The 18,246-nt window shown below is 42.8% G+C and overlaps 1 protein-coding gene across 1 annotated transcript; it reads right to left on the bottom strand.

Annotated features, from left to right (window-relative positions):
- Window positions 1-876: 876 nt before the first annotated feature.
- On the bottom strand, window positions 877-3,464 carry LOC140304843 (homeobox protein Nkx-2.5-like). Its single transcript, XM_072383633.1, has 2 exons — window positions 2,807-3,464; window positions 877-1,629 (listed from the first exon to the last, which is right to left on the bottom strand). Exons 1-2 carry the CDS (start codon window positions 3,231-3,233, stop codon window positions 989-991), a joined length of 1,068 nt encoding a protein of 355 aa, XP_072239734.1. The 5' UTR covers window positions 3,234-3,464; the 3' UTR covers window positions 877-988.
- Between the last annotated feature and the right edge of the window lie 14,782 nt (window positions 3,465-18,246).

The following is an 18,246-nucleotide window of genomic DNA, read 5'->3' as shown; positions in this document are numbered from 1 at the left end:
ACAAAAAGAAAAGAAAAAAAAACTCCTGAAGGGGAACAAAAGTGTCCACATTTTTCCTGCGTGTCCCCTTCTATGCTCAGAATAACCCGCTGCCTGTCCCTCAAATGGGAATATTAGGACGTCAATCTAACGGCCCCTGTGAGCTTTTGTCTTTGCTGAGTACCCGGTTCTGCCTACCACACACCTTTTGTCCAACAATCCAATAAAAGCCATTATTCCAGCTCCCTAGCTCGGCTACAGCTCGTTCTTCGGGGGTATTTTAGGTGCTTAATCGTGTCCTTTAAAGGACGTCAAATAGAGAAAAACTTCCGCCTTTCACGTCGCCTGGCAGAGGGACAAAGAGTCCCTGTGGCCTGGCCTCCTCCACCAGTCTCCCTTAAAATGTTTATCTACGGAATTTATCTCAGAATTTTGTAAGGTGCATCTGATTAACAGGTAAATGTATTGTAATAATTTGGTTACAGTTCTGTGTCTGAGTATTTTATTTGATTTGCATTTGCACTAGTATCGTTCTTTCTCAACACCACACTGAATGTGTAACATGTAAAACAGAACTAAGTTAGAATCAACATGCACCGTCTTCATTTTATTTGGATAAATGTGAAATAGACTAAAACAACTCCCCGTTGAACAAAAAACATTTCAAAGCAACTCTGTCTCTCTAAAAACGTTGAACACAATCATTTAAAAAACAACGAACTGTCAAATGAAGGAGCGCACACACGTTTGATTTTTACGCTTCAGACAAAAATTAGCGCAAAAACATTGGACCAGAAAACGAAATTCTATCGGCCAGCGGCTGTGTTCAACAGACTATTCTGTCCATGATTCTTCCGAACGTGTCTGTAAGAAACACTGTTTTCTTTTTCCTTTTAATTTGATTTGTTTAGATATTTGGAGTAAGTGAACACACACTTCTAAAAAGGTTGAGGGTTGACCAAAAGTCATATAAGTCCGCGAAAATTAGTCTCGTTCGGTTTTGGTGAAGCTACCAGGCTCGGATCCCCTGCAAGGAGCCCTGGCAGGCTGTAACCGCTGTCCCCTGGTGTGTTTGGGCCTGCTGGGAGCCGCTGAGGCCGCTCACATTTCCCAAGTTCATGTTCATGAAGCCGTTGGGGTTGCTGGACGGAGGAAGAGCGGGTATGCTGGTGTACGTGCAGCTGTAGTTGGTATTATAAGCAGGGCTGCTATAAGTATAACCCGGGTATCCGTTATAACTGTACGGGCTGGAGCCGTACGGAGCACCGGCTGCGTAACTTTGCGATCCGCCCAGACACGGCTTCCCATCTCGAACCAGCACCGGCACGGCAACGCGCCGAGGCGGCGGAGGATGGTGCTGTCCTGCCGCTTCCAGAGACTTGTCCTGCCGCTGCCGTTTGCACTTATAGCGGCGGTTCTGGAACCAGATTTTCACCTGGTTCGAAGTGAGTTTGAGGGTGGTCGCCAGGTGCTCTCGCTCCGGGGCTGATAAGTAGCGCTGCTGCTTGAAACGCCGCTCCAACTCGAAGACCTGCGCTTGGGAGAAGAGCACCCTGGGTCTACGCCGACTTCTCTGCTTTTGCACCGGCCTCTCCGAGTCACCCTGCCCGCCCTCCGCTGCCTCCTCCCTCGGCACCAGCCCGCAGCTCTCTAGGCAGATTGGGAGAGTCAGATAAAAAAGGTTGATAAAAGAAAAAGGTAAAAGTAAATAAATCCACCTTTTTCTTAAATCTGTACATAACATTGAGGAAGTGTCATGCTTGAAGGGTTGGTTGTTTCAGTCATTTTGTGTCTCTGTTTCTGACTCCGGTAAAAGCTGAGATACAAACATCAAAGCAGGCTGACCTAAAGGGTAAAAAGATTTTGGTGAATGCATGTTTAATGTGTGTTGAGTTGTTGAACTTAGAAGGGCAAAGCAGCTCAGACGCTTATTCTTTGAGCAGTTTATGAATAATTATGTGTACCCTGTAGAGAAGAGTCGGGTCGCTGCCTCTGTTTATTAGCGCTACTTCTCGGTGTCACTTCTTTTACAAGCCTCTTTAAACTAATTGTCGGTTTATGGTCCACACATCATAACAGAACTTCCAAAAGCAGGCGCGCAGCTGAACCACTAGAAAGTGTTTGACATCTCCAGACTTTACTGGATTCGTCTCAGGCTTCCACCATTTGATAGCTTTTTATTGGAATAAAGTGGAGGAGAAGGAGCCGAGAACGGGCCTCCAGGGACCGATGGGCTCCTGAAAGAAATATCTGAAAATAATTTCTTACTTTGTTTAATACGATAACATTACACGCATTTACACTTTTGTTTTATTAAATTTTATTGAAATTTATTACATTTTTTAAATTTATCTTCAGCTTCAGCGAAACGATGAAAAAAAGACACTGAAAAAGTCGACAGAAAAAATACATAAATAACAAGAAACGTGTTCCTGCACGCTCACACTGTGCTTGAAGCTTTAATCTGTTCATTTTAGGCCACAAAGCTCCTTAAATTTGTATTTTTTTCATATCTAAAAGTAAACCTCAAACTGCGTAACAGCTGCATGACCTCAGTTTGACGAGTTCCTTTTGCGGCCAAGCAGGCATATCATTTAGTGACCGCTAAAAAAGAAGAAGAACAAGAAAACAACAGGAGGCCAACATGCAAAACAGTCAGTTGTATTTGTTACAATTGCACTTTACTTCATAATTCTTTTTCTGTTTTTGACCTTTCCTCTCATTTTGGATACAACGACGCCCTCTCCCTGAAACTCTCCCTCTCCGTTAAGCTCGCTCCCTGCGACCCTTTGTCCATCGCAGTATAGTAGCATGTGTATCAACTCACTGCTCTCTTGCTCCTCCATGTCGGCGGCCTCCAACTTGGTTCCCTGTAGACCAGGATGAACGTACATGTCCGGCGACAGGCTGGTGTCCCCGCGGTCCTCTTCCCGCACCGCCAGCGCGCTGAGGTAAGCCAGGTTGTCCTCACCATCCGAGAAAGAAGGGCTGTCCCGAGGCCCAGCGAGCATGCAAGACGGCGGGGTTTGGAAAAGCTGCTGCGGCTGCTGACTGGGAGGAGACCGAGCTAAGTGCTGCTGGGTGTGCAACCGGTGCGTGAGCACCAGGGACCCAGCCTGCTGCTGCTGCTGCTGCTGCTCCAGCTTGAGGATATCCTTGACAGAAAACGGCGTGGAGGTGAGCGGACTCTGCAGCATCATGTCATCCAGCTCCAGCTCTGCAGCTTCGAGGAAATGAAGCCCGCCGAGTAACATGCACTCCCCCTCTCCTTTTCCACTCTTCTTGTTAACAAATAATTCAGCTAGGAAGCCCTTTCTTTGGTAATTGGAGGTGCGTTAAGCCTCTGGAATCCCTCATTGCCATAAATCGCAGGGGAACATGGGTATTAGTGCCGGGTTTGTCCATGCAGGTCTCCTATCTGAAAGACAGAATGTGGGGCTCTGTAAGTGGAGTTTGGACCGGGCGAAGGAGCGCCTCAGCCTCTTTTGGTGTCGGGGGGAGGGGTGTGTGTGAAATGGAAAGTCGGTGTGGGCTGGAGGGGAAGCACTGGGAGAGAGAGGGGGAAGGTGGAGAGTCTGTGACGTAACTCCGTGAGTATTCATTTTATTTTTTGACATGTTATGCTATGGTGGACGGAGAACTGTCTGGATCCTTCACCCCCCCACTTTGTTTACTTGTTTGCTCTTTGCTTAAAACACCTTTTTCGAAGCAGAATTGCTGCAGGAAACGGTTCAACTGTCTTGTGTGACGGCAGATAAATGATTATTTACGTTACTTTAGCCTTTTTTGAAATTATGTTCATTATAGTTGTCATTATATCACTCTGGACACACTCTGTGTGGCGCTTGTATGATTTTTGTGCATAAATCCTTGTGCTGTCTGGAGAAGCATGCTGTGCCAGAGGTGACAACATGTCAGGGCAAAAGGCCAGGTCAAGTCAGAGGGGGATCCAGGGGTCTCGTGTTTTGGTAAAACCAGGTGTATTTTTTCCTGATTAATCATATAAGGAAACGCTTTGACTTGGGAACAGGGGGGTAAAATGTTCTACACACATTTGTGTTAAAGTGAACCAAGTTGATGAAAAAGACACGACATGTTGGATTTGAATCGGTTTATTACATTTCAAGTGCCTCGTAACCAAATGAAAATCTAAATTACAGAACGACGGCCGTTTACAGGCTTTTCTGGAACATCCCACAACACTGAACGTCTGAGCCTTTTCCTACTTTAAGGAGGAGGAGGAAAGTTTCCACAAATACTTGACGTCTGTCAGATGTTCATCTGTGTGTAGGATACAGAAATCTGTCCCATTAGCAGAGCTATAAAAATGTCTGCAGGACTTGTAAATCTGTCAGTCACTTCTGAATGACAAAGCTCCACCGCAGCACCAGAACCCTGCCCTGCTGTTTATTGCTGAGACCTCAGCAGCTATAAACCCTTCAGACCCAGAAGTCTACGTTGGGCTCACGCTCTCACACTGTCCCTGAACGGCTCGCTCTGCTGCAGCTGTGCTCGGTGTCCCTCGGTCCTCTTTATCTCGGGTGTTGTATTAATACCCGCTGTGGGCCGATAAGCAGGGCCCCCCGGGGCAATTAAAATTCCTCCAGGCAAACTGACTGACGTTTTTAGCGCGGCCTAATCTGCTCCTATCAGTTCCCCTTTCCGTTTTGCTGCGAGACCCCTCGCCTCCGTCACCCCTCCGCTCGTCCTGCAGGTTTTTCCTCTGTGGACACACGGCAGGTGCACGGTGCTCCGCACGGTGCTGGCTTTTTGCGCGTTCCCGGCAAAAAGCCAGTATCAGGTCATTGACTCGTTGGGCTAACGCTATTTTTCAGTCACATGACGCTACTTCACGGTGCTGTGAAAAAGTATTTGCCCCATTACAGATTTAATCTGTTTTTCCTTTTTTTTGTTAAACTTAAATGTTTCGAATAATCAAACAAAATTTGATATCAGAAAAAGATAACCTGAGTAAATACAAATATCGGGTTTCAAATGATGACTTTATTCATTAAGGGAAAAGCTATCCAAACTGACTTGGCCCTATAGTTTCCTCCTGAACCTAATAACTGCCATCAAACTCTTAGTGAGTCTTTTACATCGAGGAAATTGGCCCACTCTTCTTTGCAGATTCTTTGCAGATCTACATTTGAGTCCAAACTTTGACCACTCCATCACCATCGTTTTTTTTTTTTTGCCATTCAGGTGGACTTGCTGGTGTGCTTCGGATCTTTGTTCCTTTGTATAACCCAAGTGCGCTTGGGCTTCAGGTCAGGAACTGAGGCGCGGACATTCTCCCCCAGGATTTTCTGGTGAGCAGAATTAGTTACATCAGTTACGACACGTCGTCTTGGCGCTGAAGCAGCAAAGCAGCCTCAGACAATCACACTACCACCACCATGTTTGACTGTGATGTTTTTCTGAAATGCTTGTTTTTTTTTTTCGCCAGATGTAACGGGACGCATTTCCGAAAAGTTCCACTTTTATCTCGTCAGTCCACATAATATTTCTCCAAAGTCTTGGGGATCATCAAGATGTTTTTGTTTTTTTAACAAATGTGAAACGAGCCTTTGTGTTATTTTTGGTCAGCAGCAGTTTTCACTCTCCTGACGCCCAGTTTATTGTTGAATCATGAACACAAACCTTAACCGACGCAAGTGAGGCCTGCTGTGCTTTAGATGTTGTTCTGGGTTCTTTTGTGATCTTCTGGATGAGTCGTCGATGTGTTCGTGGAGTAATTCTGGCCCCTCGTGTTTTCTCCATATGTGGATGATGACTCTCACAATGGCTTTGAAACCCTTTCCAGACTGACAGATGTTCATGACTTTGTTTCTAATCTGTTCTTGAATTTCTTTACATTGAGATCTTTTATCTGACTTCGTGTTGTCAAACAGGTTCTATTTAAGTGATTTCTTGATTCTACGAGTCAGAACTGGACGTGGCTAGTGAAATTAAACTCAGCTTTCCAAAAAATGTGGTTAATCACATGTAGTTCATGATTTAACACGGAGGCAATTCTATTTTCACACGGCCAGTCTGGATAGCTTTTTTTCCGAATAAATGAAATCATCATTTGAAAACTGCTTTTTGACTTTACTCAGGTTTAACATGTTCAGCAGTTCGTCAGGTAAACGTATGCATATTATGCTACATCATATTGAACGTGTTCATTTGACGCTTAGAAACATTTGCGCGCCCACAGATCTTCATTAGCTGACATCCGCTGTGCTAAAAATAATGAAAAAGGGGCTAAAATGGTTAGTTTACGTGATAGTAATGACACTTAGCTGTATATCAACTGTATTTGTGCACTTTTCATGCAGTTCACTTACTAAATGTAACTGAAAATGGCTCTTTACAGACCTGGGCCCGGTCTGTAAGCAGCAGGTAGTAAACATCCTGCTGTGCAGCTCTGTGCTGGGAGCTGCAAACAGATAGATATATGTGAGGATGTCTCTGTAGACTCCACGGCGACTTTCTCCAATTGACTTTATATCATCATCAGCGCGTCCTCGTAAAAAAAGGCCAAGCAAGGCTGGATAGTGTTTAGACTGGTCCACTGCCGCCTCCATTCACTTTAAATAAGCATTAAATCCAATGACGCCAGACTGAGCGTTGTACAGAAGCCAACATTTCAGACGGAAAGAAAATAAATTCAATCGTGATAGAACATGGGTTGGTGGTTAGCACCGTTGCCTCACAGCAGAGGGTTCCAGGTTCAACTCCCGGCTGGTTCTTTCTGTGTATGCGCGGGTTCTCTCCGGGTACTCCGGCTTCCTCCTACATGCATGTCAGGTTAATTGGTGTCTCTAAGATTGTCCTTAGGAGTGTGTGTGTGTGTGTGTGGTCGTTGGTCTCGTTTGGCCCTGTGATGGACTGGCGACCTCTCCCCCCATGACTGCTGGGATAGGCTCCAGCCCGACCCGACCGACGGGTTAAGCGGGTATGGATTGGATAGCCATGTTGAAATTGAATAAATAAATAAAATGAAACCTTTTTCATGGAGCTGGAAGTCTGCAGTTCACGTTTAACCCGGTATGATTAGAGCGAGAACAGACTTTCAGGACTTAAGCACAGACAATAAAATGTTCAACCCAGAGCCCCTCGAATAAAGCAACATCTCGTGCTTATTCACCTCAAACGTTAGAATAAATTTAAAATAAATGTCATACAATACATTTCTTCAGCAGCAAACCACACAATTTGATTTTTAAAGATCCTGATTTAGCGGCAACTCCCAGATTAACAAACGTGCATGAATGCTTTACTTTTAATTTCGAAAAAAATCTCTGCAGTAGTATTTGGAAACTTTTTTTTCAATGTTCTACTAGATGTGGGGTCAGACAAAGATGCAGCTGTTTTCAGAAAATAAGCTCCCATAAATCTACGGCACTATGACCGGCAGCACTCAGTGCGAAGGAGCTCAGTACAGCAGATAATTGCAATCTTAGCAGAGTTGTAAGAGTGTGTTGGGTTAGGGTTAGGAAGGATTATTGCTTGTACACCCCGGGATTCCTGAGCTTTGATTTTCATGTGTGAAGATGTGCAGAAAATCCAATCTACTGCAATGTGAGTAAGATTCATGTCCATCTGGAGAAAGGAGGCTGAAAGGAAGACTTAGGCCTTTTAAGGGAGCTTCAGACTGGACGGAGGTCCCTTCCAGGGTGAATGAAAGCTTACATAATTTCATTACCCGTTTAAATGTTTTTTTTTTAATAGATAGAAAAGTCATTTGATCTCTGACAATGAGCAGAATTCAGCTTTTCTCTTTTCTGTACAGGAATCAGAGGATATTTACGGCCTCTCTGACAGTACTCATGTGCACAATTCACCAGAATGTACTGGGAACGAAATTGATCATGGACATTTGTTAGACTGCACACACACCACCGCCTGTCTTTGTGTTTGAATGTGTGTGTGTGTGTGTGTGTTACGTGGGGGTGACAAAAGGAAATGCTACACCTCTTGTCTGCTGTCAGTTGCGGCCCAGCGGAGGCGCCAGGCGGCTCTGGCTGGTTGGATGAAGAGAGAAAAGAGGAAAAGATAACCACAGCCTTCCCTTTCAATACGTTGTATTTCTACATGTGTATGAGTGCGTGCGTGCGCTTTCACGTGTTTGAAGGTTTTTAGACGGTTTCATGTGATGGCAGTGAATTACAGAAAAATGCTTTTAGTTTGATAAATTCAGACATAATTTTTACAGTTTCGACAGAAGAGGAATTTCTCAGAAACAAAGACCGCAAACTCCCATCAGCTGTAGCTGCAGGAGCCAGAATATGAAGGTTCAAAGTAAAAATCTTAATCTTTAATCTCTACGGACACAATATCTGCTCCCGATGTTCTATAAATAAACCAAAGCAGGCAATGAGATGAATTATCCCGGAAAATGTGAAGCAGTGGCAGGGATCTATGACTCAGGTAAATATTTCTCACAGCTCAATTTCACCTCATGAAAGGCGCTTTAAATTATTGCAGGTGCACTTTTGAATTGAACTTTTTTGTAAGATGATTTATCAAAAACAAATGACGCAAAGTTCTGCCGCCCCCTCAGATCCACTTCTTTTAAATGTGAAGACTGGATATAAAATCACACCTGCACCTAAATACACACACATCTAATGGATCTTCTCGCAGTTTGATCATTATAATGCTGTGATCTCACGTTGTGGCCGAAAAACTCAATACCTACAACTCTGCTGACTGCTGCAAGGGGCCGACATGAACTCAGTCCCATTTATCCGAAACTCTCAGAGGATCTTTATTTTTGGAGCGATAAGGAAAATGACAGCAGTCTTCTGTCTGCTCATAGAATTCTTTAAAGGGTGAAATAATTTTAAACACACACATGCACACAAAGAAATGTATAAATCTTTGTAGTGGACCTGATTGTCCCCTGATCGCATCCGACAGCGGTGCGTAAAAATTGGCGCGTCCAGGAGCCCTTGGCTTGGAAGTTGTTGGTGAGCGTGTGCACTCGCGCGTGCATGGTGTGTTTAGATAGCAGAGGCCTGCACTCAGTAATAGCTCCATTAAGCAGAGTGGAGGGACGCTATCTCAGTGATCCGTAACGTCTATGTCCGCCCGGCAGAACACAGCCAGTGGCTACACATCTCCCCAAAAACACGCCTGGATTTACCGTGCAAATAAACGGGGAAAACTCAAGCCCTCCACTACATTTTCTTCACCATGTCCAACATTTACAAGTAAAAACAAAAGAAAGACAGAAAGAACGCGCATTTGTTAATCGAAGCCCAATTTTTGCGCTAAAAAGTTATTTCTTGTGTGTGATAGTGATTCTAAACGTTGGACCTCCTCCCTGCAGATGTGTTTGGAACTCATTCAGGGCTCTGAGTCGTAAAAAGTGCGAGACAGGACTCTAAATCTCTCACACACGAGCCCAGATACCACGCATGACGCAACCGGCTGTGTTTAGGAACCCGCCCGGTCTGCTGTATAAATTGCGGCGTTGAATAGTTTACCTAATAGGACTTCTGTTTCTCGTTTTCTGTCACCCACCACGCCAGACTCCGCTGACAAACGACCAAGTTTTACCGGCAGAGGAATTTCTGATTAATGTGGGAAATGAAACAAGAGCGCAACTTATTTTTCCTCATAGCATGCAAATAGAGTAAATGCGCTCCACCCGTGACCATTAAGGCCGAGAGATTTGTATATAAACGCGTCAGGGCAGAGCGGGCGATGTCCTCTAGTGATATATGTGTGTTTTGTTATTTTGTTTCTCATATTGTTGCAGCATGAAGAAGGAATAAACCTGAGGGGGCGCAGGGAGAGAGACCCTCCGCCCCATAAGCTTTATCTACTCCTAAGCCTCCACTTCCATTGTTTTGCTGTGAAGGAAACAAGTCGTTACAGTCACGGTACTCTGATTTATTACTGTGTTGTTTCTCACCTCAAGTAGAAATTTCCAGAGAAGCTTCTGAGTCTAATTTAATATGAGGACCATGTAGATCCACAAACGCGGAACAATAAATGAGCTTTAAAGACTCTTTAGTCTTATCACACCGCAGGGATTCGTTTTGTCAGAGCTTTCAATGAGTGGAGCAGTTTTATGATGAATAATTTCCCCAGATAAACTCAGGTCATGTGATGATTCTTCTCGCCTCCTCTCAGAAGTCTGTCTTGTCTGTGTGTATAAACTGGGGGGCATTAGTGCCTCCATGAGGGGAGACAGACCATTCCATCATGTTGCAGACAGTCCGGATTCCCCTCCTGCACCATTAGACGCTCTTCAGCCCTTTTTCTCTCAGAGCTTCTCTTTTATCAGCTCTCTATCGGCTAAACAGCGTCCAGTCGGGCTGCTTAACAAACTGCCGAGGGTTTAAGCCATCAATCACCGCGGGCGGACTTCAGCCAGGTCGGCCTAGTCTCCGTCTCTCCGTCCGGGGAGTTCACGGACCAGGATTTCTGGACTGCGGCTTAAACTGTCACTTTCCTTAAGAAAGAAAAGTCTGAACTTTTCAGAACTTTATTAAACAAAATAGTTGAAACATAACTTTAAATGTCATCCTGACATGAACAAAGATGAACAAACATATTTTCAGAAATACATTTCAAGTCAGTTTTAAGCAGATCATTTCACCAACGTCTGTCCCATTCTCTGAAATAAAACTCTTCATGGAAGAATAGTTTCTTTTCGATCACTTAAACTGAGTCAGTTTATTAACACAACATACTTTTTTTACCTGATGTCCTCCAGGTCCGCAGCATCTCAGAATATGTCGTGAAGATTTTGTCTCTATAACAATAATTTCGGGGCCATGAACTCATGCAAGGGCGTAAGTTTGCATAGGGACCACAGGCACAAGCCACAACCAAAGTTTGGGAGAGACAGAGTTGCCCCTACCAATATTTTTTATAATATCCTAATATAACATTTAAAAAATGCATTAAATATAAAATTTTTCACAAACTCATTCGTAGTATTAAGCATTTGTAGAGAACTATTTTTCCGACGTGGCCTCTGGTCGCAGTGTTCAGAGTAACCTGTACTGCAGCAAGGTTGGATATGCTGCCATTTGATTGGCTGAAGGGTCAGCACATGACGGCATTAAAGCCTCTGTGTGGCACAGTTGCTGTAAAATGCTGGAGTGACAATAAAATATCAGATTGGCTGTTGCAGACAGGCTTAACGTCACAAAATCATGAAAGTAAATCCTCACATTAATATTTCATTTGGTCTCAACATTTTTGCAAGTGTTTCTGCTTTGTAAATAGAAAATGTCAATGAAAAAGAGAAGAACCGAGAAGTGTCCCTTGAACTCATCGCAGGTTTATTTCTTAAATAAAAAAGATCTCAAATACAAACACATTCCTTTCTCTGAAAAGGAGGTGAAATAAAACCATTGAACAACTGCTGAAACGTCTGTTTCAGATTTTAAAATCCTGGATGCAAAACGAATATTACAAAATTCATCAAAGTAGTGTCAGCTGTGGCCAAACGTTCCTGCCCTTTTTATGCGCTTTGATATCCTGTGCCTTTTTAAAAAAATCCTTGTAATGTGCCATTTAAAAACATTATTTATTTGATTTTCAAGCAAAAAGAAAGAAAGATTGGACGGAGGGCCTTCAGGGGTTTCGGGCCCCTCCGATATCTCCTGCTTTCTTGCAGGAGCTCCTGTTCAAAGATGCAGAGAAAGTTCCCTCTCACACGAGCTCGCCTGTCAGCCCTCATGAATTCACTCTGAATGAAAACAGAAAGAATTCTCTGCTACTTCTCAACCTAACCTGATCTCCGCTAATGCGCTGCTTTTTCGCGTGTCAGTCTAACGCATTTGAAAGCTGTCCCGTTGTTTTACTCTCACCCACAAACTGAAATACGTTTCTGTGGTTAAAGTTTCAAATATCACCAACATCTCCCATAATTTACATGTTTTTAACTCTAAATAAAATGAAACGCATCGCATTTGTTGCTAAAATAATCCAGAAATGCTGAGAATAAAAGTAGCACCTGTGTCTCAGCGTGTTTTATGTGTACAACATCAACTGGAACTCGGATCTCGTGAGGCAAAGTAGTGCTCATAAAGATCACATCATTCTCGCTGACCTGTCAGTTACCCCAGATCTGGTGGAAGACCAACTTGATTCCCAGCAGCGTCTTGGTGTTTAGTTGGAGGAAGAGTCTGTTTCCTGCAGGCCAAACACTGGCCGCCGCAGCCTGCGACATCCGGTGGGACGGACCTTCATCTGGCCGGACGGACACCGACTATAGATCATCAGGCCCCTGGACCGGGACGAGAGGCTCACATGTGGGTAGGGTCTGGTCCAGGGAGGAGGAGGGGGCTGCGGAGCAAGGGCCCCCTGCACCCCAGCCGCTTGGGAGTTTGTCATCATTTTACTCCCTTAAGGTGACAGCAGGGTTTGAGGATTGGGGGATGTTTATTGCCTATTTCCTAGGGAAGCTTTCTGCCACCAACTTTCACTTTCATTTTAACAGCACTGCTAAGACATCAGTGTGATCTCCTCACAAACGCCTCACCCACATTATGATGAAGGGGAGATAAAAAGCAAAAACAAATGCAGAAATGAAATGAGAATGAAAAGTGAACTGAATAAGTAACCAACTTTCTGGAGATCCTGAAATAATTCCCCCCAAACATGATTGCCAATATTATACTATCATTAATAGGCAATAAAGTTACAATGGAATCCAACAATATCATTTTTTAAAAGACACATTGCTTTGATATTTTTACATGCACACCACAAACCATAAAGACAGTCCATCACCTTTCATATTAAGGCTGTGATGTTACAGAAAACAAAATGTATCCAATGTGTCTATCATATCTACTCAAATGATAAAATAGAAAAGATGTTTTTGATGTGAGAAGAAGTGAAGAAACAGGTTCAGATGAAACTCTGTCTCAGTTAGAAGCGTCTCTCTGTGTGTGTTTGGATATTTAATTGTATGCACCTCAGTACCTTGGACTGGGTTAACCATGTATAATGTCTGTACAGTACGTGCATGTGTGTGTGTCAGCACATGTATGTGTGTTAGTCAGGGGTTGTGGGATAGAGTTTCCTCTGAAGTGAACTTGATGCTGTAACTCAGTCCAGCAAATCAGCTAATGAGCCAGTTGGACATGTAATTAGCTTTGGAAGACATGTAATGATACATACAGCCCTCCATCTGACACGTTATGTGTGCGCACGTGTGTGTGGTACATTGGTGTTTAACTGCAGGGAGACTTTTGGCAGTATCTTAGTGTTTGACCCCAGTACTCATTAGAATTAACAGGTGATTCTAAATTAACCACAGGAGTGAGTGGGAGTGTTGTTTGTCTCGTTGTGGCCCTGTGATGGACTGGCTAACTGTCCAGGCTCCTTAACATTACAATGCATTCATTTAGGAGATGCTTTTATCCTAAGGGGCTCAAAAACTTGTCAAGGGATATGCAGACTGGAGAAGTTGCGCATCAAAGCAGTGGCCTATGGATAGTGAAAAATTCTTGGTGCCAACATTTGGCCTTTCCTCATGACAATGTTGGACATTCAGTCTTAGTGAAATTAATTTAGAGGTACTATGTCTTTTTGGTGACCAAACTTTGGCATGGTGATTTTAAAAAAAAATATTTATTTGAAGATTTGTACAAAAAAGCTTATTCTGGCTTAAAATGGCAATAATGTTACCTTGTCTTGTATTGCTTTCACTTAAATATGAACAGCAAAGTTTTCAAGTGATTTTATCCATGATCAGAATGCATGTTGGCATTTGTGCATTTAAAATAATTGCATGGTATAGCAGTGAATAATTATCTATCTGATTAATTAAAGTTTTTATTTGTGACTATTTCCAAAAAACGATTCATGCCAGACCTGCACATTATGAAACTCCCCCAAGTAATTCACATACAAAACTGCCTCAGAGTGAGTTTATGTTTAGATAAACCTAGATATATATACTAGTAAAGTATTTTTAAAAAGTTGATTTTGATTTCTTTCAGTTCACGTCTTTACCTGTAAATTACCTCATCATGTTCTGTTTGGCTCTGGCTCAAACATGCGAAAAGTCATTTAAATGTAGATAGTCACATGTGATTTTTCTCTTCTATTTTCCTCTTTCAAGTTGTGCATGCAATGAGAAAGCATGAATTTCACTGTACTGCCTTGTGTACATGTGTGCACACATCCTCATCAGGCAACAGGCTGCCTGTGTGACCTTGTTGACCGGCGCTGGATTAAGCAGCTAATGTATCTTTGGCATGATTCTGCAGGTCTAATCATAGCAGAACTGAAGTGTCTGCTGCTGCGTACTCACGTACATCATTTGGATTTCTATCTTTGTGAGAACTCTTATGAAGATGGTAAAATTCCAAGTTCCAAGTCCTACAATCTAATAATAGCTTATTCATATACTTTTAAAATAATGTTTTAATTGCCTGACCTGCGGATTAGCCAAATTGTGCTCACTTCCCATGAAAGCCCTCACTGCCTTTGTCTAAAACTGAAATTGCTCCTCATGGTGACAGACATGCATGCATATTTTGAATGCAGTTTGAAGCTAGACAGGAGCCAGTAGTCTTGCTGTTCTGACGACCTGACATGTTTACCAGCAGTCAGTTGGTGGGACTTAAAGCGCACATTCATTGACATGATGCATTCCCCACAGGCCCAAACACTAATTTATCTGTAGATCCTTACATTGGTTTGTCCACACATGCATTGAGGGATACACAAACAAACAAACACATGCCATACTTCTGTCAATTCAGAGGATTCATCTCCTGATAAGTACCTCCACGATAACTATTACACGTCTAAACCTAAACAATACCCTAACTGTAACCCAATCCCAACCTCACCTTAACCCTTAACCCAGGCCTCAACCAGAAAATGAAGGATTTATGGGGACTAGCTTTTTGTCCCCAAAAGGAAGCTGGGTCCTTAGCATGTGACAGTGACAACAGATTGATATCCCCACATCATGAGTCAGACAACCACACAAAGTAACATTCCTCACAGTGAGTTCATCATCCACACCTTGAAATAGTCCCTGGCCTGACAAAGAAAGAATGACACACAAACCTCAGCAATGCAGCAGGGCTCACATCATGTACAGGCCTGTCCTCACTGCACCGTGTGTGGATGTGTGTGTGTGTGAGTGCTGGGCAACAGATCATAGGGCTGGGATAACCAACAACATTCTGTCTCTCGCTGCATCTTAGTGCCGACAGGAATGTCAGGAAGTGTTTGCTACCTTCTGATGCTATGATGTGACGGTATGTGGCACCCACAGTCACATTTTGTTCTGCCGCTCCGCTGTGATTTTGTAATCATCAATTTGCAGGATAGAAGAGGGTAAACATGTGAAGAGACAGTGGTTCTTGTTCACCACGCAGGCTGAGGTTTTCTTTAACCATCAGACCATCATGCTGTCAAAAGAGAGAACTTGGTTCTCATAGTTACGTCACATCATAGAAAGACTCTGAAGTGTACAAAAACAGAACAAGCTTCAATAACAAATATTTCAAAATGACAACCACCATTAAAACAGACATAACTACATTACTGTACTCTTTGAAATATTTTGTGTATTTGTGAGAACATTTTCCAGGGCAGCAAGCATCCAACATCCTGCTGTGTCCTTGAGCAAGACACCAAACCCTCTCAAAGACTACTAGTCCTGACCTCTGATCGTCATCTGGGGAAAACTCAGAATCCCCCCACAAGGCCAGCAAAAAATATCCCACTACTGTATGAATCTAACTCCTCCAGCAAATTCCACAGAAAAATATGCAATCACCCCCCTTGATCATCTGACTCAAACCCTCTCTCAGCATGTGTTCTTGTATTCTTCTGTATCATTTCACTGCCAACTTTCTGCTGTAGGAGAAACAAGTTGCAGAGTTTCCTGCTCCTCTGGACAAAGCATGAGTACCTGAGAGCTCAGCTGTTGCAGGATGTGGGAAACCGCAAGCCTCCCACAGGACCAAGGAGACACTCAGCCAGCAGGTGTGTTGCAGCAGGAAGGCTTTAGTGTTGATAGTATCCACGGTGTTTGTGCTGCTGCTCTTGAGATCAAGGAAGCATTTAAATTTTCTTCCCCCACATGGAATTTCACATGTGCTGCGTGCTGTACCAGTTATTTCTGAAACAAATCTGCAGTGGCGGTAAATATATCTTGTGAGGTCAAGGCTACAACAAGCAAATATTTTCTTTAATCTTAAAAGTTTTACTCAGTCTGTCTTTTTGATTATCACTCACTAGGATTAGCTGATGATTGGATGGATAGAAATGTATTTTTCTGTACTGATGAGTACAGAGTTGTCACAAAGTCTTGACATGTGGATGTATATGAAGATGAAAAAAAAAACATTTTAAGGAAATTGTATTTGTAACTAAATAACATATTTTGCATTTTGGGCCCAAACACTCCTTTGTACGAGGAGCTTGTTAAAAAGTCTTAAACATTGTTTGATTTATTTCTAATCATGACAACCTTATTTTTCCCTGTCATAAAATATCACTCAATGTGCACATTCTGCATTCCAGGGCAAGGAAAAAGCTCTGGATTACACAAATATAAGATATTTGTGTAATCCAGAGCTTTTTCCTATTTCACAAGGTCAGAACACCACAAACAGTAGCACGACAGGCATATGGAGGTGAAGGATGAAGAGTTTCCCTGATGTACCTGAAGTGCACACCGGGTGATTTCCGCTTGTGGTTTCAGATCAGGTTGTTTGTTATGATTCAAGCTTTGCTTCACAAGTTAAGAGTGATGTACTAATTATTCCACACAAAAAGAAATCTGTCTTACTTTTATCTTAAATCTCTGATTCTCCATTTCTGTCAGTGGAGATTTGAATGGAAAATCCAGGGTGGAGGGAGAATGAAGAAACAAACTTTCTCTGCAGACTTGTTGTGTGATAAGCAGGAAAGTAGCAACTAAATCTGGGCCTTCTCAAGCTTGTTTTGGGATATGAGAACATAAACACCAGTGATCAGTGGCGTGCTCCAGGATGTCTGTTATTATTTGTTGGCTTGACACAATTTAGATTTAGTTTGATGTTTATATTATGGGATCATTGAAAAAAATACGAGGCTAATCATAGAAATTGAAAATTAAGTAGATTTTTCAGTCTAAACTAAGTAACTTTCCAAAACATGTAGAACTGTTACTGTAGCTTTGACCTAACTCTAGTACAGTCTCACACAGCAACATATTTCCTGTTCGTCCCATGTCATCATGACTGTCTGGATATTTTTCTTCATATATGAGTTACTCTCTTTCTACATGGTTAACAGGTGACTTCCTGCAACATCTCTGCTGGACTGATGCTGTTCGTTCTGGTAAGAAACCCTTTTAAAGTTGTCTATTTACAGCCTTGTTGGTGTGAATGAAACCAGAAGCGTTGTGGTGCGCCCCCACGACCAGGACTGAGAGGTCAGGGAAGGGGTGCCTCTGTCACCAGCACAGAGATGGGAAACTATTATTGGAGCTATTGTGGAGTAGCTATAACTCATGTGAAAGGAAGTTGTCTTGTTGTGTATGTGTGTGTCTGCATGTACTAATGACTGTACGTTTACACAAATCTATCTATAGAGCCCATGTTTTTTGTGATTTATAGTGCTGCAGAGGCACTTTAAAACTCCCATGTATCCTCACTGCAGCAGCCTGAAACACACAAGTATGAGCTGAGACAAAAAATAATAATGATGTATAACTTCAGTTTCCTTTGTCCGATTGTTTTATTGGGTTCATCTTGAGCTTTAAAAGCTGTTAGTATCAATCTTTTAATGGGAAATGAAAGTATTAGCCACAAACATGAATGTGCATATAGAAAACGTATTAGCTTTCAGGCGTGTATTTAAGTGTTCACATGTAAGAGTGTGTGTGTGTGTGTGTGTGTGTATGCTCTTTTGTGGCCTTGTGACCTGCCAAGAAGTAAACAGTGTTTCAGAAGGATGAACTCAGGCTGTTGCTCTCTCCCCGTGTGGCGTCGTCATCAAAATGACAATCTGTTATTGGGATGAACTGCGTGGCTCCTCCATCACACGGCAGTGCTGTAAATAAAGAGCTGCCAGAGCAGAACTTTGGTCTCAGAGTGCTGTGGCTTTTTGACTAAAGATGCTTTTCCCAGTGATGTTTAAGGAGAGTAAACCACAAATTAAAAATGGGGAGTTTGAGACCATCATGTCTTGGAATAAACACACATATACATAAGGGCACATGCAGATTCACTGCAGAAACAAATCCTCTTCAAGTGCTCAGCAAAAGCATCACATCAGGCTCGTGTGGTAAAC

This window comes from Leuresthes tenuis, unplaced genomic scaffold (genome assembly GCF_036924035.1).
Source record: "Leuresthes tenuis unplaced genomic scaffold, fLeuTen1.0.hap1 SCAF_4, whole genome shotgun sequence".
Classification (NCBI taxonomy): domain Eukaryota; kingdom Metazoa; phylum Chordata; class Actinopteri; order Atheriniformes; family Atherinopsidae; genus Leuresthes; species Leuresthes tenuis.
The sequence above is the reverse complement of the archived record's forward strand: the minus strand, read 5'-3'. Positions and strand labels throughout refer to the sequence as shown.

Coding starts and splice junctions, on each gene's coding strand:
- LOC140304843 (XM_072383633.1), bottom strand. CDS start 3,233: ATGTTACTCGGCGGGCTTCATTTCCTCGAAGCTGCAGAGCTGGAGCTG. Junction 1,630..2,806: donor CATGGAGGAGCAAGAGAGCA/GTGAGTTGATAC, acceptor CAATCTGCCTAG/AGAGCTGCGGGCTGGTGCCG.